Here is a 25,703-nt window from a genome sequence, read left to right on the forward strand (position 1 = left end):
GAACAAGCCCTTTGACTTCAGATAAGTTCCTAGTTCCCAACATTCTCTGTCTCTCTCTGTCTCTCTGTCTGTCTGTCTGTCTGTCTGTCTGTCTGTCTGTCTCTCTCTCTCTCTCTCTCTCTCTCTCCTCATAGGGAAGGTGTAGGGTCTGAGGTTCTCTGAGGTCCCTTCCAAATTGTTCTAAGCCCTGTTGAGCAGGCAGTCCAGGGAAAGAGAGATGCTGTCTTGAGGACTCTAATAACTTAAAACTTTATTAGGAACACAAGCAATCAGCCAGAAGCAACATCTTGAGGTCATATGAGAAAATATGGAGAGCTCCTGAATCTCAGCAGGGCTAAGTTAAGGCTGAGGATGAGGCTGGGGCTCCAGGCCTGATACTCAGTCCTTCAATGTCCTAGGCAGAGAGATCAGAAGTAACCATGACCCTAAAATAACCTACAGAGGAGAGGAATGAAGGCCAAACCAAGACAGCAGTCCAGACCCTGTAGGGAAATATTGCTGAAACCCCCACATCAATGGCCTCCTTCCTGGATGCATGCCCAGTCACACAGCTGGGTCCTCCAGTGCCACTTCTGTGATAGGGCACAGCTAAGCCTCGCTGTGTAGGGCGGGGTTGAGGAGTCTCAGGGCTGTAGCTCTCTTTTCCACTTCTGCAGCCTCTCATCCATGGCCTGGAGTGTGGCCTCATCCTGCAAGACACACATTGAGCCTTCTCGCCCTATCCAGTGGCTGCCCGGGTCCATTGAGGTTCTCCCATCCTTTTCTTACCTTCACAAAACAGAAGCGAATGTAGTGGTCAAAGTCCTTCTGATGGGGCTTACTGAAGAAGATGGAGACAGGGATGGCAACAAGGCCCTGGGGAGGAAGAAGCCCGTGTGTGCATACAGCCTTGAGATCCAAGACATCAGTTCAGGGAACAGAGTAAAGGCTTAGTGTGTCTCCTCTACATGCTGTGGTGGTTGGGACAGAAGCCCCAGGGTATTATACTAGTACTAGGTTCCTCCCAGGGTGCAGAGAGAGAGAGACAGACAGACAGAGAGAGAGAGAGAGAGAGAGAGAGAGAGAGAGAGAGCAGACTGTGTAGCATGCCAGGGAAGAGCTGGGGAACTACTAAGTTTGAACCTCAGTGATCTGAGCAGGGTGATGAGAGCAAATCCTCACTAGATCCTCACTGTATGGGATACAGCCATGCTCAGAGAAGGGCAGGGACTTCTGGAGCCAGTATGGCTTCTTTATGCAAGCGAAAAAGACTGTGCAGGCAGCCTTGTATCAGGAGTCATGCTAAGGTCCTTTGACTGGACACCCTAGAACAGTGCACAGGATGTGCAATGACACCCACTGACCCCATCAAGAACTCCAGTCTACCTTGTTTTTGATCATCCACTTGGCAAAGCATCTGTCGTAGGGCTCATCCTCAGCACCAGGCAGGTTGGGCATCTTCCTCTCTGGGACAACACAAGAGGTCATGCTGAGTCCTAGCCACCTTTGATACCTCCCCAAATCCTGAGTGACATGGCCAATGCCACTCACTGAAGTCTGAGATGTCTGCAATGAGAAAATAGCTGCCCTGGGGGATCAAGGGCTTGAGGCCCACTGACTGCAGACTACGGATCATGTGGTCTCGGTTGAGCTGCATGGCCTTCGGGAGCTGCAAGAAGTAACTGCTGGGCTGTCCAAAGTGCTGCTGCTCCTGTTCAAAGCACTGGGCTACTGCGGCCTGGACAGGGCAGATGGAAGGAAGGACAGAGTGAATGGATGGAAGGGCAGGGCGGAGGGATGGACAGGACAGGGTGGATGGGAGGACAGGACGGATGGGAGGACAGGGTGGACGGATGGGAGGACAGGGCAGCTGTGACCAGTCTGCGGGCTTTCACTGCCCCTTGCCCTGTAGCCTTGCCCCACCATGTGTTTTCCCACACTTCTCACCTGGCCCTGGGTGGGGCAGTGGAAGACAGAGTTCTGATGCACAGTCCGCAGGTGCTTCATGATGTTATCTGGACCCATAACCCAGCCCACCTAGACCAGGACATAGTCAGTGAGAGCCCCAGGGCCAGAGGAAGCCTTTCTTAACCCTCCCACGGCTGTCACCCGCCAAGTGACTACACTTACCTTCCAGCCGGTGGCACTGAAGCTTTTGCCTGCACTGCCGATGGTCAGGGTCCGTCCCCACATGCCAGGGAGGCTGGCTGTCCGGGGCCAAGAAGAGCAAATGCTGAAATGGGGAGTGGAGGGAGGGAACCCAGGGACAATCACAGCCTCTTAACTGAGGACTGGTCCTCTAAGCTGCTGACAGGACCCATTCCATTGCCTGCTCCTGACAGCCTCAGGAAGCAGATGCTACTGCATTCCTCAGATCTCGGGAGGAGAAGTGCCTGCCCATGGTCACACCACAGTTCCACAGCCCTGGGTCCTGATCACCAGGCCTAGGCTGCTCCCAGTTTAGGCTTAAGCCCTGGTCATGTGTCCAGGGAAAGCTGTGGCAGGCCCGGCTCACCGATGCTGACATGCTGGTGCCCATCATAGACCAGCCACTGGTAGACTTCATCAGAGATGCACAGGACATCATGCTTCTGGCACAGGTCAGCCACCAGCTCCAGCTCCATCTTAGAGAACACCTGTGGGATCCAAAGTCACAGGTGTGCAGCTGGGAATGTCCCCAAGTGCAGAAACTGCTCAGAGGGCTTCTCTGGACCATCCCTTTGACCAGCTCTGCAATACTGACTCTGTAGGGATTGCTTAGCTCTGGATTCCACTGCACAGAGAGGTAAAGTCAGCACGAAGTGGTTAAGGCACTAGGCATCCATGCATCTAGGCATTCACACCTCTGGGAGGGTTGGGTCCTCCCATTTCACACAAGGAAACTAAGGCCTGAGAGAGCTCATGCTCAAGATGAGAAGGGAAACCCAGCTGCAGGGGTCTCTGAACGAACCCCCTGGTACCTTTCCCAAAGGGTTGTTGGGCGTGTTGAGGACCAGGGCCTTGGTACGAGGTGTGAACTTGCTAGCTAGTTCTGTGGGGTCCAGCTGCCAGTCATTGCTGTGTTCCAACTGTCCCTTAGGAGCAGGGCTCTGCAACAGGAGATGGGAGGGGCAGCAGCATTCACTTTCCTGACAGCCACCCATGTCCTTATGCATCTGTCTCCATCTCTCTCCTTTCTGCTCTGGACTCCACCCCCACACCCTCCCAGCTCAGAGGACTCTCTTCCTTGTCCCATGTTCTAGGATCTAGCCCAGCTCATACCTTGGGTCCCTTAACCCACCCATAACCATCCAGCATTCCTTACCGGCCTCAGGGACACAAACACGGGCCGACCTCCAGCCATCAGTGTCATGGGTTCATAACAATCAAAAGCAGGTTCTATGATGATGACCTGGTACAAGGGTCAGATTAGCTGTGGTCTCTGCTGCCCTGAGCTAGCGTTCATTCCACCCCATTCAGGTTTCACTTCTTACCTCATCACCTTCGTCCACCAGGGCCTGGAAAGCTGTGAACAAGGCCCCATAGGCACCCACTGTCACCAGCACATTCTTGAGCGGGTCCAACTCCTGTCCCAGCAGCTTGCCAAAGAAACTTGCCAGGATTTTTGTCAGTGGTGGGTAACCCTGCCAGGACAGTGGGTTCAGGTACCCAGTATCAGCCTAGACTCCTCCAGCTCAGCTGCACCCAGGCTATCTAGAACCTTCTAGCAAAGTCAGTTTTCCTGGGCTGAATTGTTACATCTCCTTCAGTGACCTTGACTATGGAATCCCAGGCACAGTAACAGAAGGATGCTGAACTCCACCCACTGGGTTGTGCCCCATGAGCCTTGACACCTATGTGGTGCTGTGCCTGTTCTTCAGGACCTCCATGAGATGCAGGAGACTCACAAATGCCATGGTGTACTGGTTGAGCATGAAGTTCCCACTGGTGGCCTGCTGAAAAGCTTGCACAGCAAAGTCTGGAGGTGAGAAGTCGGGGAAGCCCTGGCCCAAGTTCACGACATCATACTCTTTGGACAGTCTGATAAACTCCAGCCTGGTAACAAACAAAGAGTCAGCCCCAGGCCACCTCCCAGGAATACTTCTGCCTGTTTGCAGGTCAGGGTGAACATGCATGAGACCACTCTAGAAAGACAGATGACATGCCTCTACCCCCAACTGTGTGGACCCCATATTTTGAGGTGGCCAGGCCCTCACAATTTTATGGCTCAGCCCAGGAGACTTCAAACTTTGACCATGACCCATGGTAAGAAACATTTATATATAAACCATGTGAATGGCAAGTAGGAGACTCTAGGGTGTCACAGGCCACCCCTGAGCCATACCCAAGCTGCCCTTATACTTCAGAGGCACCTCTTGAATGGGATGTGGTGATGTATTCCTCAGAGGCCCCAAAGGGATTTCCTAACATGTAATGTATCTGTCCCCAGCACAGTGTGGAAACACTTGACTCACATCACCTCCTGGTGACCTGTGTGACTCACTGTGCTCTGGGTTACTCCAAGAACATAGAGCTGAGTGCCAGTCAGTGCCAGGCAGCTCCTTTGTATCTTGCCAATGGCCTTCATAACAAGCTGGTGAGATCAGGAGAGCACATTCTCTGAGTACTATGCTTTCTTCTGGAGAATTAAGTGATCTGAGGAGGCTGTGATGGGATCAAGAAGTGTGTGTGTGTGTGTGTGTGTGTGTGTGTGTGTGTGTGTAAGTCACCTGTGTTGTGAAATATTATTTTTTGTTTGTTTGTTTTTGTTTTGAGACAGGATTTCTCTGTACTGCTTTGGAGCCTGTCCTGGAACTTGCTCTGTAGACCAGCCTGGCCTCAAACTCACAGAGATCTGCCTGCTTCTGCCCCCACCCCCACCCCAGTGCTGGGACTAAAGGTATGCGCCACCAACACCCTGCTGTAAAACATTATTTTAACTAGACAAAGATGTGTTTCATTTGTTTATGCAGCAAATGTTACTTTAACTGTGTAAAGATGTGTAGCATTTGTTTGTGGTATTTGTTTAATCATGTAAGGATGTGTTTTTTAATTATGTAAAGATGTGTTTCAGGGCTGGAGAGATGGCTCAGTGGTTAAGAGCCCTGACTGCTCTTCCAGATGACCTGGATTCAATTCCCAGATCCCACATGACAGTTCACAACTGTCTGTACCTCCTGCCCCAGGGGATCTGACACCCTCACACAGACACACATGCAGGCAAAATACCAATACACATAAAATGAAAATAAATAGTCTTAAAAAAAAAAAAAAAAAGATGTTTCAATTGTTTCACTTTGCCTGCCAAAGGCACCTGATTGGTCTAATAAAAGCCGAATGGCCAATAGCTAGGCAGGTGCGGGATAGGCGGGGCTGCTGAGCAGAGAGAATAAACAGGAAAAAAAGATTGAGAGAAGAAAAGAAAGAGGAGGAGAGAACAAGGGACACTCCTGGGGTAAGAAGCCAGGCAGCCACCAGCCAGACAGACATAGAGAAGCAGGAAAAGTAAGATACACATAAGTAAGAAAGGTAAAAATCCCTGAGGCAAAAGGTAAATAAAGAGAAACAGGTTAATTTTATGGGCAGTGGTAGTGCATGCCTTTAATCCCAGCAGTCAAGAGACAGAGGCAGGTGGATTTCTGTGAGTTTGAGGCCAGCCTGATCTACAGAGCGAGTGCCAGGACAGCCAGAGCTACACAGAGAAATCCTAGGGAGAGGAAGAGGAGGGAGATGGTGAGGAGGAAGGGGAGGGGAGAGAGGGAAAGGAGGGGGAGTAGGAGGGGAGGGAGGGAGAGGGAAAGAGGAGGGGGAGAGGGAGAGGGAGCAAATTAATTTAAATCAAAAGAGCAGCCAGAAACAGTGCATAAGCTAGGCTGAACATTCCACATTAATAAGTCTCTATCATGATTTGGGAGCTGGTTGGTGACCCTAACGAAAAAGACTGGTACAAACCTGTCTCTGCCTCCTTAGTGCCAGGATTACAGTATGCCATGACTCAGGCCCTCAAGCTTGAGGGGCCATCACTTTTCTGAATAGGCTATCTTTCCAGCCCCCATATTAGCACAGACTACAATGTGTGTCTGGGATTGGATCTGTAATGGTGTACAATGCTGTGTGTCTAAACCCTGATGTGGTGGGACATGGTAGGACCAAGGACAGAACACATCAGGCACACAGGGTGGGCACACCTGTGAGGTATTTTTCCTTAATTAGATCTTTTGAAATGGGAATGTTCACTTTTGATCCAGGTCTTTTGAGGTGGGAAGAGCCACTCTTACTTAACCTGGGCCACACCTTCTGCTGAACAGAAGCTTTTGCTCTTTGCCTGCTTGCTCTTGCTCTGGCTGGCAAATCCATTCCCTCGCTGTATTACAGATTACTTCTTTGGGATTCTTGTGTGTACTGAAGACATTCAGACTCATGGACTGAAAAACTACTGGATTCTAGGATTTTCAGGTTGACAGCCATTGTTGGTTAGTTGGACCACAGCCTGTAAGCCATTCTAATAAATTCTGCATGTGTGTCTGTGTGTGTGTGTGCACATGTGCATCCATTCTATCAGTTCTGTTTCTCTAGAGAGCTCTTTGATGCACTTCTGGAATGTTTTCAAGTGTACAACTCTGTGTATGCACCTGGCTTAATGTACAGAAAGGGGGAAGGGAAAAAACTCTTTTGAACACACTTCCCACTGTGTTTACTGTAGCACTAATAACCATATGCACACAATCCTTCCATACACCCCCCACTGTGTTTACTGTAACACTAATAACCATATGCACACACAATCCTTCCATATCCTAAGTGTGTTAGAAGACCAGCATGGAGCCTGGGTCCCATCCCTAGCACTGAGGAGGAAATACTGGCCTGTACCATACTTTCTCCTTTTTCCCCATCATCCTGTGTATGTGTGTGGTATACATGTATGTATATGCATATCTGCATGTATAGGCACACGTGTGTGGATACACATGTGTGCAGATGGAGAAGATTGAAGTTGAGCATCATTCTCTCTTGTTCTCCCACCTTATTCAATGAGACAGGGTCTCTCAGTAAACCCAGAGCTCACCAATATGGCTAATCTTGCTGGCCAGTTTGCTCTGGGGATCTCTTGTCTCTGTCTTTCAAGGCTGGATTTACAAGACAAGGAGCCATGGTTACTAGGTATTTACATGGGTGCTGGAGACCTGGTCCCTGGTCCTCATGCTTGCATGGCAAGCACCTAAACACTGAGCCATCCCCCAGCCTTGTATCATACTTTCTTAGCTTATTTCAAAGTACCTATGAAATACAATGAAGGCTGACCCTTTGTGTTTGTGGAAAAATGGGTTTCAGACCCCCTCCATCCATAACATTTGCATATGATCTGAGCCCTCTTCCCGCATCGCATCCTTTCCTTTTTCCCCATGCTGGCCATGAAAGCCAGAGCTGCGAACACACTATGCCTACACGGGCACTGGAGCATTGAGGTACATCCCAGCCCTTCCCACACCCCTCATCTCTAGATCATTAACACCCAGTCATTGTACATGCCATATAAACAGCTATCACGCTGTATTGCTCAGTGACTCAGTAAGGGGGTCTTTCCTTTTCAGTATGTTTAGTGTGTGTGTGTGTATTTTTGGTGTATGTACCTTGAACATGCATGTAGAGCCCAGAGTAGGTAGGCAAGTGTCTTGATCTATGACTCTTTCCTTATTCCCTTGAGATAATCTCTCCCGCTGGACCTGGAGTTAGGATGCAGAAGAACAAGCCCCAGCAAGCCTCCTGTCTCTGTTCCCATAGTTACAAACAAATATGACATGCCAAGCTTTGCACAAATATAAGTGCTAGGATCTGAATCCAGGTACTCTAGCATACGCCACAGGCACTCATAGCCACTGAACCATCTCTCCAGCCACAAGATACATTTTTTTTTTCTAAAAATGTTTTTGTTCTCCAATTGGTTGATTTCCCAGATGTGTGGAAGCCATAGGTATGAAGCAGTTATCACCCAAGGGGGCCATGGCTTACTGCCTGATTTGGAGCTGCTGCTAGTCCACAAGACCCTTCAGAGAGGTAAAATCATCTCCATTCTGAACCAGTGTCTCCAGCTTTACACCACAGTCAAGCAGGATGATGTTGAGACTTAAGGCTAGTCTGCTACCTTGAGCCTTGCCTCTCCTGTGCTGTGGCTGTCACTAACCATCCTGGGTATACCGCATTACTACATTACTACAAATCAGGGACGGTCAGCCCATGGGAGAAGGGACACCCAGACACCTTCCCAACCCATCAGCTCACCAGGGGTTGTGATCGATCCCATTCAGCCTTCGAGCCTGCAGCTGTTTGGCCATGGTGAGCTGGATGCAGAGAAGGGAAATTCGATGTGAGAATCTTGTGTGGAGTGTGAGCAACCCCAGACAGTGGCTTTAAGATCACAGCCCCACCCTTTGCTTTCCTGGAATGGGTGGAGACTCAGCCTCAGGTAGCCAGGCTGGCTGGAACCTGCTCTCCCAGACTACTACTCTTGCTGACTTTCTACAGGGTTCCATCACCCTTCCGTCCTTTGCCACCCACTGGCAGGGTACTGTGAGGGTGGAGCACACCAGTGCTGACTCTGTGTGTCCTCAGATACAGCCCTGATGGCCAGGTTACAGGTGACTCCAGAAGGGCCGAGGAAGAGGAATGTGAAGAGGGGAGAATGGTGGTACCGGGAACAGGGATCACTTGGATTGGCAAAGGATATCCTGGGCTTGTCATACTCTTAGGATGATCTGACTGGTTCCTTGAGCAGACCAGAGCTTGGAGTGAGCATAGGAAGTAGTGTATTCAAGGTCACACAAAAAACTAAGACTCAGGACTGCTGACTCCAAGCCAGCTTTGAACTCCGGTGAGGGGGCTGTGCACTCAGGCTCAGGGGGGACAATGCTAGGTCACTCCCATGCTTGGAGGCCTCCTACTGTGCAGTAGAAAATCGTGATTGGGGGTCAAGATCTGCTAATTTCCCACAGCAGCCACCACAGGTGGTGTGCTTATCTGCACACCCCATATAAGGAATGAGGCACACAGGGGCCCAGGGAAGAAGCTCCTGCTGACCTGTTGCAGTGCTTACGCAATAGCCTTGACACCAGGCACTGCCAAGGAGAAGCCTTAGGTTATGTGTGGTATGTAAGGCTTCTCAGCAGCCTGACACTCCTGCCAATGGGAATGAGTTGGGGCCTAGCACACTGCATCTTTGCCAGTGACACCTGGATGGTGTCACTTCAGCTAGGACTCACAGTGTAGACCACTAGTTTACAAGAGGGTAGTCCTGAAGGGACTACCTCAGTATAATCAAAATACCAGGGGTGATTTTCTTTGGTATGTTGGTTAGCAGATATTTGAAATTTTCTTCCTTATTATTTTTCAATTTAACCATTTATTTATTTATTTATTTATTTATTTATTTATTTTTGAGGCAAGGTCTCACTATGTAGTCCAGGCTAGCTTGGAACTCAGATGTAGACAGGGTTAGCATTAAACTCAGAGGCTCACCTGCCTCTTCACATATTTTTCGATTTTTTTTTTTTCAAGACAGGGTTTTATTGTGTAGGTCTGGCTCTCCTGGAACTCTCTTTGTAGACCAAGCTGGGAACTCTCTTTGTAGACCAAGCTGGCCTTGAACTCACAGAAATCTGCCTGCCTCTATCCCTGAGTGCTGGGATTGAAGGAGTGCACCATCAAAGCCTGGCATATTTTTCAAATTTTATAAAACAAATGTTCTTTGATTTTTTTTTTTTTTTTTGAGACAGGATTCTTATTCTATAGTCCAAGCTGGCTGAAACTTGCAGTAATACTCCTGCCTCAGTCTCCCAAGTCTTAGAAATTACAGGTGTGAGCCATCAAGCTTGGCTAAATATTTCATTATTCTTGTTACTATTGTGTTTTGAGACACGGTCTGGCTGGCTTGTAATGAAGTTCATGCTGGCTTTGAACTCATAGCAATCCTCTAGTCTCAGCCTCCTACGTGTTGGAATTATAGATATGAATGACTATGGCCAGCTTATTTTTTTTTAATTATTTTTTCTTTCTTTTTTTTTGAGGGTTACTTTGTGTAGCTTTGGAGTCTGTCCTGGCACTTCCTCTGTAGACCAGGCTGGCCTAGAAAAATGTTGGAGACAATGGTAATTTAGAAGAATGTTAGTGTTACAATAGCAATAAACAGTCTGCAAAACAGGATATGCTAAGTATTACAATATTTTTTTAAATGCCAGAGGGCAAGGGCTGTAGCTCAGTGGGTAGGGTGCTTGCCTCCCACACTGGAAGCCCTGGGTTTTCTCCAACCCTGTATAACCAGGCATGGTGGCACGGACCTGTAATGCCAGCATGTAAGAGGTGGAAGTCAAGGATCAAGAAGGTCACGCGTAACTACAGAGTGAGCTTGAGGCCAGCCTGTGCCATATGACACTATGTCTTTAAAAATTAATAAATACATGAAAATCCCCTAATATGCTTCTATCTGTGTATGCACCTTCAGTTCTGTGATCACACATGGGTAGGGGTGAAGCTGGAAGAAGGGAGTCACCGAGGTGCTCACAGGGCCTCTTTCTCCTGGGGGACTGCGACTATGCCCCAGTTCTCTTTGCTTTTCTACTTCCCAGTTTATATTTTTTTATATTTGGTTTTCTGTTTTGTATAGCAATCACATTTTTTTGTTTTGTTTTGTTTTTTTGTTTTGTTTTGAGACAGGGTTTCTTTGCATTGTTTTGGAGCCTGTCCTGGAACTAGCTCTGTAGACCAGGCTGGCCTTGAACTCACAGAGATCCACCTGCCTCTGCCTCCCAAGTGCTGGGATTAAAGGAGTGTGCCACCAACGCCCGTCTTGTTTTACTTTTTGAGAAGCAGGGTTTCTCTGTGTAGCCCTAGCTGTTCTAGAACTAGATTTGTAGGTCTTGAACTCACAGAGAGCTGCCCCTGCCTCTGCCTCCCAAGTGCTAAGATTAAAGGTACGCTCCACTACAATTGGCTTAGTTTTTTTTTTTTTTTTTTAAATTATGGTTTACTTATTTTGTGTGTATGTATGGGAGGGGTATTCTACAGCATGTGTGTGGAGGTCAGGGGACAATTTGCAGGAGTCAGTTCTTAGTTCCTACTATGGGAGTCCCAGGCATCAAATTCAAGTCATCAGAACTGGTGGCAGATACCTTCAGCTGATGAGCCATGTCTCAGGCCATGACAGTTTTATTTCTGGCTCCTTTTTGTTTTTTGTTAGATTCTAACAAGTGCATACTTGACACTGCATCTTTCCTGAATTTGAGTCTGCCTATAACTTACAGCTCTAGTTTATTGGTAGTTCCCCAATTTATCCACATAGAAGCATAACCTCTCCTTGGTGACAACCGCATGAAGCCAAGTACATGGAATGACTATTAGACTGGGGATGTAGCAGAGAGAGAATATGAAAGAGATGAATGAGTGAATAAATGAATGCGTGAATGAGGCCAGACAGTGGGAGTGTTGAGGGACAGAGACTGGCATGAGGGAAGGCAGGATGTGGTGGGGAGGTGTAGGGTGTAGATGGTGCAGGGCACAAGGGCACAAACTCGCTGATGAACAGAAATGAGTGGAGTTGAATGGGGTTTGAGAAGGAGAAATAATTGGAATTCCACAAACTTTGAGTACTCAGGAGGGTGCGTTTGTAAATGGCAGGCAGTACTTGGGTAAATCAGAGAACGGTATACTGTTCTTGAGCTGTGCATGACACAATCAGTCAACCAAGATGTACTGTACACCCACTGCATACTATCAGCTGGGCGGGGCACTGGGATAATGGTCAGGCAGGCAGCAGCCAACAAACTAAGTATCCATGCAGAGCTGAGACCCAGATGAAAGAAGTGGGACCAAGGGAGGTGACCAGACAGCTTGTCAAGGAAGGCTTCCAGAAGAGCAGGCGCATGCACAGCTTTAAAGGCCAGATCAAGCGAGATCCCAGGAGCCCCCAAGAGCCATGAACATGGTAGAGTGCTATGCAGGACACTTACAGTCTGGTGCAAACACCGGGTGAGTGGGGCTCCAGCCTTCCTTCCCCAGACTGGCCACACCAGGAGCACCGAGATGGCTGCTGCTCTCCTGAACATGCCTCCCAGATCCACAGGCACTGTAGACTTCCCCTCCAGGGGTAGAGGAGAAGGGCAGACAGCCTAAGCCAGAAAATGGCTCCAAGCCAGGGACTTGAGTCCCACACACAGTTTTAACAACAACAATAAAGTGTCACTGTGTACCGGGCTGGTACCAGGTGCTTTGCTGCCTGACTCTATTCCCCTTAATCACCTCAATCACACACAGTGACCTTTTAAAATTCAAATCACCTGCAAGGGTAAAATGGCCCAGGAGAAGGTCACTGACAGAGGCTAACAACACAGACAAGGGTTTCAGTTCCTTCCAATTCTGGAAATGCAGTGCAAGCACGCGCGCACACACACACACACACACACACACACACACACACACACACACACGCACTCACGCACGCACACACAGACACACGGACACACAGACACAGCATCCCTGCTACCACAGTGAACCTAACCTGGAATCTAACCCACCACTGGATTGCTACACATGGGACTGAAGAACCTGGTAAATGATACCACAGAGCTACAACTCACAAACCCAAACTGGGGGCTGGAGAAATGGCTCGGCGGTTAAGAGCACTGTTTTTCTAGAGAACTCAGTTTCAATTCCCAGCATCTACACCATAGCTCACAATTGTCTGTAATTCCAGTTCTGGGGTATCTGATACCTTCACACTAATGCACTTAGAATAAAGTTAAATTATTAAAAAAAAAAAAATCAAAACCCCAAACTGACAGAAACTACATGGCATTCGACTCCACTTATTCAACAAATAAAATGTAAAGAAAAAGAAAGGCGCTCTCTTTCTCCCCCCCCCCCCTCAGTTCCATGCTCTCTCTCCTCCTCTTTCCTCTTTCCTGCTGCTTCTGTCTCTGGAGGCCAGTTTCCCCCCTCCCCTTTCCCCTTTTAATGATCCCTTTCCCTAATTAAAAAGAAAGGAAGGAGGGAGGGAAGGAAAGAAGGAAGGAAGGAAGGATGGAAGGAAAGAAGGAAGGAAGGAAGGAAGGAAGGAAAGAAGGCTGGCTGGCACGGGGTCAGCACATGTCTATAACCCCATCACTTGAGAGGAAGAGGCAGGAGGCTCACCAGCAAGTTCTAGGCCAGCCAGACCTGTGCTATATCTAACTGTATTTAGCAGGTTCTCACTATGTAGCTCAAGCTGACTTCAAATTTGCAATCGGGTGGAGAGATGGCTCAGTGGTTAAGAGCACTTTCTAAACCTGCACTGGGGTTATATTTCCAGCACATAACTGGGAACTAACAATCATCTGTCACTCCAGTTACAGATGGTGAGGATCCGACACCCTCTTCCAGCCTCATTGGGCATTGCATACATGTGGTACACAGGCTTATCAGCAGACAAAATACTCATACACATAAAACATAAATACATGTGCAGACCTCCTGCCACAGCCTCCTGAGGATTGTTGGTGTGCACCTATGCCTGGCTCAGATTTTTGCTACTTTAGCTCACACAATTGCGCCTGTGAGATACTGAGTTCATTTTGATATATGGTGTGAGGTAGGGCTTTTTTTTGTTTGTTTTTTAACTTTGAGGCTGGGATCCCCACATAGGCCAAGCTGACATATGTAGTCAAGGCTGGCCTCAAACTGTCAGTCTTCTTGCCTTAGTCTCCCAGGTGATGGGATTACAGGCATGCAACACCATGTCCACTCCAAATTTATCCTTATCTGTATAGCTATTGTAAAGAGAGATCTCAGAAAAGGTTATTCTTTGGTTCAGCATCATCAAGTAGACCCTGGGATCTTTTGAGGGAAGAGAGCCCTGCATGGTCTTCATTAAACATTCATGACCTGGACCAAACTACAGAGACGGTAGATTCTCAGGCCCAGCAGTGCAACAGCCTTATAGCAGTTGCCAGTATATCGCTGTCTAGAGCATGAGTTCACCAATTAAAGTTATGAAAAACAATCTGTAGTGTGATGGTATGTGTGTGTCTGTATGTGTGACAGGATTTAACTATGTTATAGTACTGGCTGGCCTGAAACTTGCTATGCACACAAGCTGGACTCAAATTTGTGGCAATCCCTCTGCCTCTGCCTCCCCGTGTGCTGGGATTATGTGAATGTGCCAGCACACCTGGTGCAGTTTTGTTTTTTGTTGAGACAGGGTTTCTCTGTGAGGTCCCGCCTGTCCTTGAACTCACAGAGATCTACCTGCCTCTGTCTCTGAATGCTGGGATTAGAGGGGTGTACCACCACTGCCTGGAAAATCCATCTTTTTAAAGACATGTAGAAAATAAACTTCAAATGTTAATCAATGGCTAGGTAAAGTTCGGTACAGTCACACAGTAAATTGTACTGCTACATGCTATAATTTGTATGAACCTATGCTATACTGAGTTGTTGTGGAATATTTATTTACACTTTGAAGATGCATCTTTGCCATGGCGCCTTTTGATTGGTTTAATAAATAGCTGAATGGCCAATAGCTAGGTAGGAAGAGGTTAGGTTGGACTTCTGGGGACAGAGAGGACTCTGGGAAGAACGGTGGAGGAAGCAGCATGAACAACACAAAAAGAAGCCACATGGTAAAATGTAGATTAAAAAATGCAGGTTAAGGGCTGGAGAGATGGCTCAGCTGTTAAAGACTAGGCTCACAACCAAAAATATAAAAAATGCAGGTTAAGCCAGGCTGTGGTGGCACATGCCTTTAATCCCAGCACTTGAAAGGTAGAGGCAATTGGATCTCTGTGAGTTGGAGGCCAGCCTGGTCTACAAATTAGGTTCCAGGACAGCCAGGACTGTTACACAAAGAAACCCTGTCTTGAAAAAACAAATAAAATAAAATAAAAGCAGTTTAATTTAAGTTATAAAAGCTAGTGGGACAAGCCTAAGCTAAGGTAGAACTTTCATAATTAATAAGTCTCCATGTCATTATTTGTAAGCTGGTGGCCCAAAGAATAATTTGATTATACTGTGTGAAAAACACCAGTCACACAAGGCCACACTGTGTGATTCCTTTTCTTTTATATGATGAATCTAGAACCCAACCAATGCAGAGGTGGCTGCTCACCAGGAGATGAAGTGATTATTTGGTTTGTTTGAGAGAATATGTACACATGTATGTGTGTGTGCATATATATATATATATATATATATATGTATATACTGAAAGATCTGCAGCGGGGGTGAACCCTCATGCCCCGACTCAGGAAAGGCGCCCCCCCCCACCAAATCACTCACGAGAAGCGGTCTTGATGCAAAAGCATGAGGTCTTTTATATTCCAGTGCACTGGGGTCCACACAGCCATACTCCACTTGGGGTAGAGGACTGTGAACCCTGGGTACAGGGTTCAGACAGCTTTTATAGGGTTACAACAAAGCCTGCGCATCACAAACCAATCATCTCATAACATCCAGTGTGGACCAATCAATTTGAACTATCCAAGCCAGCGCTTAGCCCAGGAAGTCTGCTTTTGCTAGGGCTTCTGGGTAGTGTGACAAGGCTCATTTTTTTTTTTTTTTTTTGTTTTTTTTTTTTGTTCATTCACTCACAGAATGTGACCTTTTGCCTACTCACTGCTTGGGGGCAGAGTCTAGGGAGAATTAGGCAAAAATTTTTGTGACAAGGCTCATTTTTTTTTTTTTTTGTTCATTCACTCACAGAATGTGACCTTTTGCCTACTCACTGCTTGGGGGCAGAGTCTAGGGAGAATTAGGCAAAAATTTTCCATCCTTACAATACAAATCTATAATATAAAGGCTTTACCCCCATATAACTGATCTGTACACAACACAACATTGAGTATACTAAATGTCATTGAATTGCATACTTAAAGATGGTTGGGGGATTTATCCCTAGTATAGGAATGGCTTTTGGGAGCCCATCCCACATAGAGGGATACTCTCTCAACCTAGACACATGAGGGAGGGCTAGGCCCTGCTCCAAATGATATGACAGACTTTGAAGACTCCCTGTGGAAGGCCTCACCCTCCCTGTGGAGCAGAAAGGGGATGGGATGGGGGTTGGGGAGCAGGGGAGGGAGAGGGAATTGGGATTGACATGTAAAACAAACTTGTTTCAAATTTAGATTTAAAAATAAGGAAAAAGAAAAAGAGAGAGATGGTTGGGGGACTGGATCGATGGCTGAGCAGCTAAGAACATTTGCTGCTCTCCCAGAGAAACTGAGTTTGGTACCTAGCGCCCATGTCAGGTGGCCCAAAACTGCTGTAACTTTAACTTCAGCAGATCCCACACCCCTGGCATCTTCAGGACCTACATATACACAGAAACACCTAGAAATAGATATTAAAAAAAAAAGATGGTTAGGGTAGGACAAAGTAGTACAAGTCTGTAATTCTGGTACATAGAGGTTTGAGGCAGGAGGATCATGAGTTTCTTTTCTTCTTCTTCTTCTTTTTTTTTTTTTTTCCTTGAGACAGGGTTTGTCTGTGTAGTCCTGGCTGTCCTGGAACTCACTCTGTAGACCAGGCTGACTTCAAATTCACAGAGATCAGCTTGCCTCTGCCACCCGAGTGCTAGGATTAAAGGCCACCATCGCCAGTAGTTTCTATTTTTAAATATGATTCACATGTATTTATTTATTATCTGTGTTGGTGTGTGTATTTAAGTTAATCATAAATCATATGTGGACACCCGATGACAACTTTCAGGAGTCAGGTTTCTCCGTTCATCATGTAGGTTCTTAGGATAAAATTCAGGTTATTCAAGTTGGTAGCAGATGTCATTACCTGCTCAGCCATTTTGCCAGCCCCAGAATCATGTGTTTTGATGCAACCCAGGCTACTTAGTCAGACTTTGTCTCAAAAAAATAAAGGTTAGGGCTGGGTGTGCAGCTCAGCAATGGAGCCCTTGACTGGCATGTTCCAGGCTCTTCTCTGATACCTCTCCATCTTGAGAACGGTGTTCCCACTGATGTTAATCAGTTGGTGTGCACTTGGGAAGGTTTTCCAACAGGGACAGCTGTAGCACTCCTATAGGGCCAACTACTTCCTGTGTCTGAAGGTCAGAGAATGGAGCTGTGAGGGAAAATTAATAACTAAAAGGTACAGGACTTATGGCAAGAAGGGAAAAGTAAAAAGAACAAAAGTTTCTGCCAATAGATAACTCCCTGACTGGAGAGTACAGAGCCCTTATGCTGTTTTCAGGAAATAAAAGAACAAGGCAGGAACCCATCACCAACTGTGCAGACATTCTCCCTGCCCTCCATTACCATAAGGACAAGGCCACTGAACTCCCCACCCCCACCCCTGTCCTAGAAAAAAATAATCTTGCAGGTGTGCTAAATAATCCTGCCTTGTAAAAACTTTGTACTCCGTGAAATCTCTGTAACCTTGGAAACCTTATGAGATGAGACTAGTAGTCTCAAACCTCCCTTTACCTTTAAAAAACACTTCGAAATTGTAAGCATGCACCTAACTCTTCCGATAGAGTGAGGTCCCAGCTGGTTCGGTTCTTAGCAATAAAAAACCTTTTGCTTTTGTAGTCAGGAGTCACTTCCTTGGAGGTTGAGGAAACCCGGTAGGCACAACAGTCACTAGCTAACTCCAGAGGTCTGGAGGTCTGTATAGACAGGCAGGAAGTGAGGTAGGTAGACAAAAAAAAAAAAAAAAAAAAAAAAAAAAAAAAGGATATAAGCAGGGAGAATCAGGAACCCTCTCCCTTGTCTGCTGAGATGCTAAGGAGGTAAGGTGTGGAGGTGGCTTGCTCCTCTCTGATCTCTCAGCATTTTCCTCTGTATCTGACTCTGGGTTTTTATTATCTAGACCAGTTCAGAACTCCATCTACAACTTCTCCCTTCCTTTAGCCACTTGGTCCCATGCAGATGTGACTGGCATGTCCTTGCTTGTCTGCTCTGTGTCTCTGCTAGCTAACTCTCTCGATAATCCACTTTGTGAGATGCTTCATGGGTTAGCTGCTTTCACCACTTGATGACAGCATGCTTCCCTGTTTGTCCCTGAACGAATACAGTGACTAATCCCCACCTGACACAGGACCTGTCATTTCACAACCTGCCATTCCCATTAAGATCTGTGGGGGAGCAACTAACTACAAAGTTCATGTTACACAACTACTAGTGATTAATATTATATGGTTACCGACATTTGAACTGTGTCATTGAGAATTAGTGTTATTTAATTAAATCTGGACACCTACAACTCACTCTATCAGTGGTGCAGTGAGGGCTGCTTATTACAAATGAAAGATTACACTGAAGAATGTTTCAAGAGACCTTGAATTATAAACGCTGGGGACTTGTAGACTTGCTTACATTTTGATTTGTGAGTGTGTGTTCAGTGTGTATGTTCACTTGTGCCCAGGAGTAGTGGGTGGCTCTGTGTGTGTGTGTGTGTGTGTGTGTGTGTGTGTGTGTGTGTGTGTGCAGGCCAGATGTTAACCTTAGGAGCCCTCCACCTTGCCTCCATCTCCCCAGGAGGCAGCATTGTGTGCCAAGTTTATTCTTAGGCCAGGTCCTTTTTTTTTGTTGTTGTTGTTGTTTTTTGGGACAGGGTTTCTCTGTATTGCTTTGGAGCCAGTCCTGGAACTAGCTCTGTAGACCAAGCTCGCCTCAAATTCACAGAGATCCACCTGCTTCTGCTGGGATCCAAGGTGTGAGCCACCAGGGCCCGGACAAACTCAGGTCCTCGTGCTTATGCAGCAAGCACTTTACCAACTGAGCTATTTTCTAAGTCTCCTGATTTTTGAAAAACAAATTAGACCATAGAGCTGGGGCTATTGTTTGTTGGTAGAACACTTGTCTGGCTTCAAATTCTACTTGAAGTAGATGAATGGTGGCCTGAGGCTGGAGTGGGGGTAGGATATCTGGGTTTGGATGAAGAATGATGTCCAAAGGACTGAGTGACTTTTAGTCACAAGTGAATTGTGGTGACAACGGCACAAGTCTAAGAGCATGAAGGATCTGATGGAATGTAAAATCCACAGGGATGGAGTGGGGTGGGAGCCTGGAGAGACAGCTCAGAGGTTAAGAGCACATGATGTTTCAGAGGACCTAAGTTTTGTCTCTCCAGGTCTGATGACTCACAAACACCTGTAACTCCAACTCCAGCAGAACTGACACCCTCATCTGGCCTCTGAGCCCAAACCTAAACACACACACACACACACACACACACACACACACACACACAGAGGCATAATTAAATCTTTTAAATGGTGACTTGTGCCAGTTTGGGAGGAAGAGGCAGGCAGATCTCTGAGTTTCAGGCCACCCTGATTTACAGAGTGAGTTCCAGGCTAGTGAAGACTATAAAGTGAGACCCTGTCTAAAAAAGAAAGAAAGGAAGGAAGGAAGGAAGGAACGAACGAACAAATGAATGAACAAACGAAGGATAAAACCCCAAAATATATAAAAAATAAAATAAGGGACTGGAGAGGTTATCTCAGTAGTTAAGAGAACTGTCTGCTCTTGCAGAGACCTGGAATTGGTTCCCAGTACCAACATGGAGGCTCACAATCTTTTGTACCTCTAGTTCCTGGGAACTAGAGTACTCTTCTGTTATCTTGGACACTGCATGCGCAGGGTGCACAGACATTGTGCTGGCCAATTTTATGTTAACTTGACACAAGCTTGAGTCACTGCAGAGAAGGGGGCCTCAATTTTATCTGGCTACAGGCATAGGGTCTTTTCTCTTTTTTTTCTAGACAAGGTTTTCTACATAGCCCTGGCTTTCCTGGAACTCACTCTATAGGTCAGGTTGGTCTCTAACTCACAGAGATCCAGCTGCCTCTGCTTCTTCCTGAGTGGGTGTTTTCTTAATTAGTGATTGATGTGGGAGAGCCCAAACCATTGTGGGTGAGGTTATCCCTGGGCTGGTGGTCCTGGGTTCTATAAGAAAGCAGGCTAAGGAAACCATGGGGAGCAAGCTAGCAAGCAGGGCCCCTCCATAGCCTCTGCATCAGTTCTAGCCTCCATGTTCCTGCCATTTAAGTCCTGACTTCCTTCAATAATGAACAACAATGTGGAAGTGTAAGCCTGGAAAACCTTTTCCTCCCCAACTTGCTTTTTGCTCATGGTGTTTCATGGCATATATACATATAGGCAAAACACTCAGACACATAAAGTAAAATTATTTCAGTAAACACGGGTGTGTGGTAGTGCACATCTTTAACCCCAGCACTTGGGAGGCTAAGCAGGTGGATCTCTGTGAGCTCAAAATCTCCTTGGTCTACATAGCAAGTTTCAGACTCGTAAGTGCTACACAGAGATAACGCTGTCTCAAACAATTCACCAGAGAACTGCTGTTACGAGGCAGCACAGGTGCTCGGGTACACTAAGGAGACAACTCCACCAGGGCAGGGACCAGAGGGAAGATACCATCCTACAAACTGTGATTCCTAAGCATCTACTATATGAGAGTTCCTCCATGTCAGGCTACCTCCCTGAGGCTGCACAGCTAATGGCCAGCAGCCTCACCAGAAATGGACAATGGCATACTACAATAACTTGGTGCTAATGTCAGCTACACCCCGACTGCTGACCCCCATTGGACATACTTGTCCAGTAGGCTATGTTGACACCAGAGTGCTGGCACTAGTGCAGAGCCCTCTCAGCCTGGCCTCTGGGGTTGGCTGAGCTCTGACTGCGGCCTCCATGTTTTCCTTTCTTTAGGACATTCAGATGCTCTGCTTTAGACTTGGCCTGACCCACATGTGCTCAGCCTGATGCCTGGAATGCATCCCCATGTGTATGAGTATTTTTGCCTGACTATATGTCTGTACACCACACTGTGGAGTGCCATTGCAAGCTAAAGAGGGTGTGGGACCCCCTAGGGCTGGAATTACAGAGAGTTGTGAGCTACCATGTTGATACTAGGAATTCAACTTGAGTCCTATGAAAGAGTAACCAGAATAAATAAATAAGCATACAGACAAATAAAGTCAGTTATGGGGCTGAATAGACAGCTCAGTTAGTGGTTACTCTTTCATAGGACATATAGTCAGGCAAAAATACCATACACATTAAAAAAGAGATAGAGAGAAAGAGAGAGAACATATCAGGCATGGTATCAGGCACGGTGGCACACACCTTTGAACCCTGAACTCAGCAGGCTGAGGCAGGTGGATCTCTGTGAGTTTGAGGCCAGCCTGGTCCACATAGAGAGTTTCAGGACAGCCAGGGCTACACAGAGAGACCTGTCTCAAAAACTAAAATGAAATAAAAGAATACATTTAAAAAACTAGACAAAAAAGCATCACCCTTGACTCAAAACTCTCTACTTAACTGGCCTGTTGTCTGGGGAGGAGCAGGACCAGCGCTGCAGGGAAGCTGTTGCCCTGTTTCCCTCCAGAACATAAAGAACAACACACACTAGACCCTAAGTGCCTGAGCTAGGGCTCATACCACTCTCTGCTCACCATTTCCTAATATTCCAACTCTTCCCTCGAATGTTCTGGTTCCCTTGAAGAATGCTTGCATTCCCCTTGCTCAGCTCTGTCCGGAGGAGATGGCCACACACTGAGAAAACACTAACCATGGTTCCCACAGAGAACGGAAGCAGAAGGATGTCATGCTTGGTTAAGACCTGTCCCCATTATGTGACAAGGAGAAAAAAAGTGAAGTTGGGTCTTAGATGAAATGACCCAGCTCCACTGTCACACTAGCTATGGAACATGGGTTCGCAGGGCACAACCTACGGGCTCAGTTTACCCACCAGTAGAGTGGTACCGAATCAGCACAGCAAGTACAAGGGCCTGGACTTGATCCCCAGCACTACAGACAAGCCAAACAAACCAAACAAATAAACAGTCTAACCCATGTCATGCTGTGATCCGTGCATGCATGCAATAACTTGCAGTTAGCAAGAAACCAATTACCATTGAAACCTATAAGTTTTCCACAAAAAGCTATCTTACAGGGCTAGGGAGATGGCTCAGTGGATAAAAGCCACATTGCTTTTGTAGTGAACCTAAATTTGATCCCAGTACCCATATCGGGTGGCTTACAACTGCCTGTAACTACAGCTTTTAGGGAGATCTGATGCCTTTGGCCTCCATGTACACACACACACACACACACACACACACACACACAGTGAGACAATCACAAATTATTAAAAATAAATGTTTTTTAAAAATCTATGTCATAATACAAGACCTCCCCCCATAAGTCTCTTTTCAATAATGAATCCAGCCCCCCACCTTTATTTATTTATTTATTTATTTTTTGAAAACAGGGTTTCTCTGCATAGCCTTAGCTGTTTTGAAACTCACTCTGTAGACCAGGCTGCCCTTGAACTCACAGAGATTCACCTGCCTCTGCCTCCCATGTGCAAGTGCTGGGATTAAAGGCATGCACCACTGCCTGGCCCAGTCCCCCTTTTTTAAACAGTAAAAAAGGGGCCCCATAATATAAATAAATATTCCCAAGGGAGATGCTGACCTAAAAGCTAAGCACCACAAGGATGGAGACCTAGGCCCCTTGACCTTGGAATGGGTTGAGAAGAAAGGAGTGACTGCTGCAACTCTGACTGAAGGCTCACACCTCTCAGAGGCTGGTGACAATCTGAGGTATGGCAAATAGAAGGCAGCTTGTTTGTTGTTCCCTTTGTAAGGATGCAGATCCAAAACTGAAATCTCACTCCCTGAGCAGTTCTACATAACAGGGAGGTAGGGGCCAAGCAGGAACCTTGGAGAACAGCCTGCTAATTTTCTAGGTAGAGAAGCTGAGGGTTGGGTCAGGGAAAGTACTTATCCAAAGCCAGTCTCTGCAAAGGATAGGAGGTTCCCAGATCACGCCCCCCCCCCCCCCCCCGGTACGGAGGTAGAAAACTTTCAGGGGCTGCCTGGGTCCTCTGGGAGTCCTTCTGGCCCAATGACTGCTGGGATAGGCCTAACAGACCCCTCTCCTGCTAAGCTGAGGTGATCTGGCCTGTTGGCCACAGAGGCAGGAGCAGGCCTTTTCTTGATAATAGGTGTCCCTGTTCCTTGGCAATTTGAGAACTTAGCCAATGAAAACGACCAGGAAGACAAGAGCCCATTGACCTGAGTTGTGACACTTTTATTTACAGCACCAGGACTGCTGCTCTGGTAAAGAATATGTCATTGCTATGAAGCCTCCTGTGGTCTTCTGTTGCCCCCATCTGGATTAGCAATCAGGAATCAGGTCTTGAAGTTAGGGAGGTGAAGTGGAGTGGTAGGTGGGGTTGAGGCTTGGCCATAACGAGTGGTGTACATAGATGCTAGACTGGAGTGTCCAACCTGCACTTGCTCTGATGACGTACACTTTACCAGTCACTTAGGACCCTCAGAGAATGCTGGGCAGTCATTCTATACACTTCTCTATCTAGAATTCCCCATGACTCCATCCAGTCTGGTCCTTTGTGCTATGCAAAGATTTCTTTTCTTTCTTTTTTAAGATTTATTTATTTATTATGTACAAAGTGTTCTGCCTGAATGTATATCTTCAGGCCAGGACCAGATCTCATTACAGATGGTTGTGAGCCACCATGTGGTTGCTGGGAATTGAACTCAGGTCCTCTGGAAGAGCAGCCAGTGCTCTTTTGTTGTTGTTGTTGTTTTGTTTTTCAAGACAGGGTTTCTTTGTGGCTTTGGAGGCTGTCCTGGAATGAGCTCTTGCAGACCAGTCTGGTTTCAAATTCACAGATATCTGCCTGCCTCTGCCTCTCAAGTGCTGGGATCAAAGGCATGTGCTACCACCACCCGGCTTAGCAGTCAGTGCTCTTAACCTCTGACATCTCTCAAGCCCCAGCAAGGTTTTTAACACAGGAGCTGACTGCTGAGTTGTTGGCTGCTCTCACAGAACCATAGGATGGGAACAGTCTGGTCTGTTCAGCCCTAAGCTACTGTGTATACTACTAGAGGCTGATGCTCCCAGGAGGCAGAGGGAGAGACCTGGTGGCCTCAAAGCCTCCTGTGGGTGGGCAGGAGGGGAGTGACAGCCTGTGGGAATCCACTTTCCAAACTCTGTGCCTCACCCATGGGCAAATAGGACTGCTGGGGCTACTCGGTGTCTACTGTTGTGGTCATATCTGTTAATGAGTGATGGTCCAGGTCTGTTGACTCCAGGATGGAAAATGACAGTGAGCCTTGGAATTTATCCTGGACTCTGTCACTGTTCACCCTCTCCCTTGGCTAGTGTTCCTGTCAACCCCATTTATCCAACAATTCATGCTGCATGTCTGTGCTATGCATGGGGAACATGGGTTTTGCATGTCTAACAAAAGAAGGCTAAAAACCCCTGTACTCAAATTCCAGCTCCTTCTTCCCATGCTGGCTGTAATACTCTAAATCCTTTAACTTCCACTAGCCTGTTTCCTCCTTTATTAAAGGGAAGCAACAAGACCGTTAGGAATGTAGGCATTGGCTCAACAGATAATTTTATCCCTTTCTTTTGAAGAATCAAACCGTCCACACAGGAGTTAAATTCCTCGCCTTGTCAGGCACCCAGAACCTCTGTTCCCTTGTGCCACCACTCCATCAGTTAACAACGTGTGCATATTAGTAGAAAGCTGGCGTGCACGCGAACACTCGAACGGCAGCAGGGCTGAGGCTACTCTTTCTGTCCCATAATTTTTTTTTTTTTAACCTAAGTTATCTTGAAAGTCGTCTCACATTAGTGCTTTAACCCAATTGCCACGACTACTGTCAGCCTGGGAATCATCAGAAGAATCCACCTAGACTATTATTGGCGCCAGCTCTGCCGGGAACTCTCCGTTACCGTAGTATTCATCTTCTTGGCCAGGACTACCTTGGGCGAGTGGATGTGGGTGCAGAGAGAGCTAGCCTGAGTGGTCCGAGGGCTGAGTGTAGAGCTGAAACCGCGAGCGCAAGTTTTACTCGGGAAACCAACTCTCTCAGCGAAGCTACACATCACACACAAACAGCAGCAGCAGCACATGCATCAAGAGGCGCAGCACTCGGAACCCTTTGGAGAACCTGCCGGCTTCAACACACGATCTTGGCGAAACCTCGCACCGCGACCAGGTACTGACCTGCTTCAGCGGAGAACTGTGCGGCTTCGTCGAATCGCCAGCGACCACAAATGTATTTCCCAAGGTTGCAAATGTCTCTGTTCCTTTAAAGAGGCAGAGCCCTAGATGTGCTTGCTACTTCCGCCCAGAAGCGATATGGCGCCAAGAACACTGTCAGAAGCTGCGCGTAGTTCCATGTTACCTTTAAAAACATGGCGACTCCCTAAGGGGTCCCGTTTGCTTCCGGTGACATCACTTCCGGGGCGGATATCTATGAAGTGGTACAGTGAGAGGCAAACAAAACAAGACATCAAAGACCGACTATGAGAAGCCAGAACAAGGGCTGGGACTGCCTGATGGTCGTCCGGGAGCGGCGGGCCCAGGTGAGTGGGTCGCGTGGGTTAAGGGACGCGCTCTGTCACCTCAATGAACCCACTCACATGCTCTCGGCCTTCGCGCCAGCCTCTCACCTAAGTTTCCGCCGCGCTCCCCAGGCCATACTTGTGTCTCTGGTCGTCGCAGATCCGCGCCCCTCCGCGTACGCGCCCCTTTCCCAGTGGTTCCTCCTGGACGTTCTCTGCACAGCTTCCCCACCAACTACCTCAATTATTAGCCATGGGCTATCTGGCGCCAGCCTCTTTCCTTGGATCCTCCCCTCTTCCTGATTTTCCGGACAGTTCCCTGCCTCCGGGGTGTTTGGTCTGGGGTTCCCTGGA

At 47.3% G+C, this 25,703-nt stretch overlaps 1 protein-coding gene across 2 annotated transcripts; it reads right to left on the minus strand.

Moving 5' to 3' along the window:
• Positions 1 to 225: 225 nt before the first annotated feature.
• Kyat1 (kynurenine aminotransferase 1) lies at positions 226 to 25,216 on the minus strand. 2 transcript variants are annotated; one of them, XM_051185078.1, is made up of 13 exons: positions 25,190 to 25,216; positions 8,239 to 8,297; positions 3,867 to 4,014; positions 3,453 to 3,602; positions 3,284 to 3,370; positions 2,940 to 3,068; positions 2,495 to 2,615; positions 2,110 to 2,186; positions 1,927 to 2,016; positions 1,531 to 1,717; positions 1,366 to 1,445; positions 769 to 855; positions 226 to 689 (listed from the first exon to the last, which is right to left on the minus strand). In XM_051185078.1, exons 1-13 carry the CDS (start codon positions 25,199 to 25,201, stop codon positions 624 to 626), a joined length of 1,293 nt encoding a protein of 430 aa, XP_051041035.1. In that variant the 5' UTR covers positions 25,202 to 25,216; the 3' UTR covers positions 226 to 623. The 2 variants fall into 2 exon arrangements, with proteins under 2 accessions (XP_051041035.1, XP_051041033.1); XM_051185076.1 differs by lacking the exon at positions 25,190 to 25,216 and adding an exon at positions 11,958 to 12,181.
• Positions 25,217 to 25,703: the final 487 nt, after the last annotated feature.

The sequence above is a fragment of the Phodopus roborovskii genome, unplaced genomic scaffold (assembly GCF_943737965.1).
Source record: "Phodopus roborovskii unplaced genomic scaffold, PHOROB, whole genome shotgun sequence".
NCBI classification, from domain to species: Eukaryota; Metazoa; Chordata; class Mammalia; order Rodentia; family Cricetidae; genus Phodopus; species Phodopus roborovskii.

What these genes read in the sequence shown, in the direction of transcription:
- Kyat1 (XM_051185076.1), bottom strand. Translation starts at nt 12,053, where the DNA reads ATGTTCAGGAGAGCAGCAGCCATCTCGGTGCTCCTGGTGTGGCCAGTC. An exon ending in CCCGGTGTTTGCACCAGACT is followed by an intron (nt 8,298 to 11,957) that starts GTAAGTGTCCTG and finishes CTCTGCATCCAG; the next exon opens with CTCACCATGGCCAAACAGCT. An exon ending in GGGATCGATCACAACCCCTG is followed by an intron (nt 4,015 to 8,238) that starts GTGAGCTGATGG and finishes GTTTGTTACCAG; the next exon opens with GCTGGAGTTTATCAGACTGT.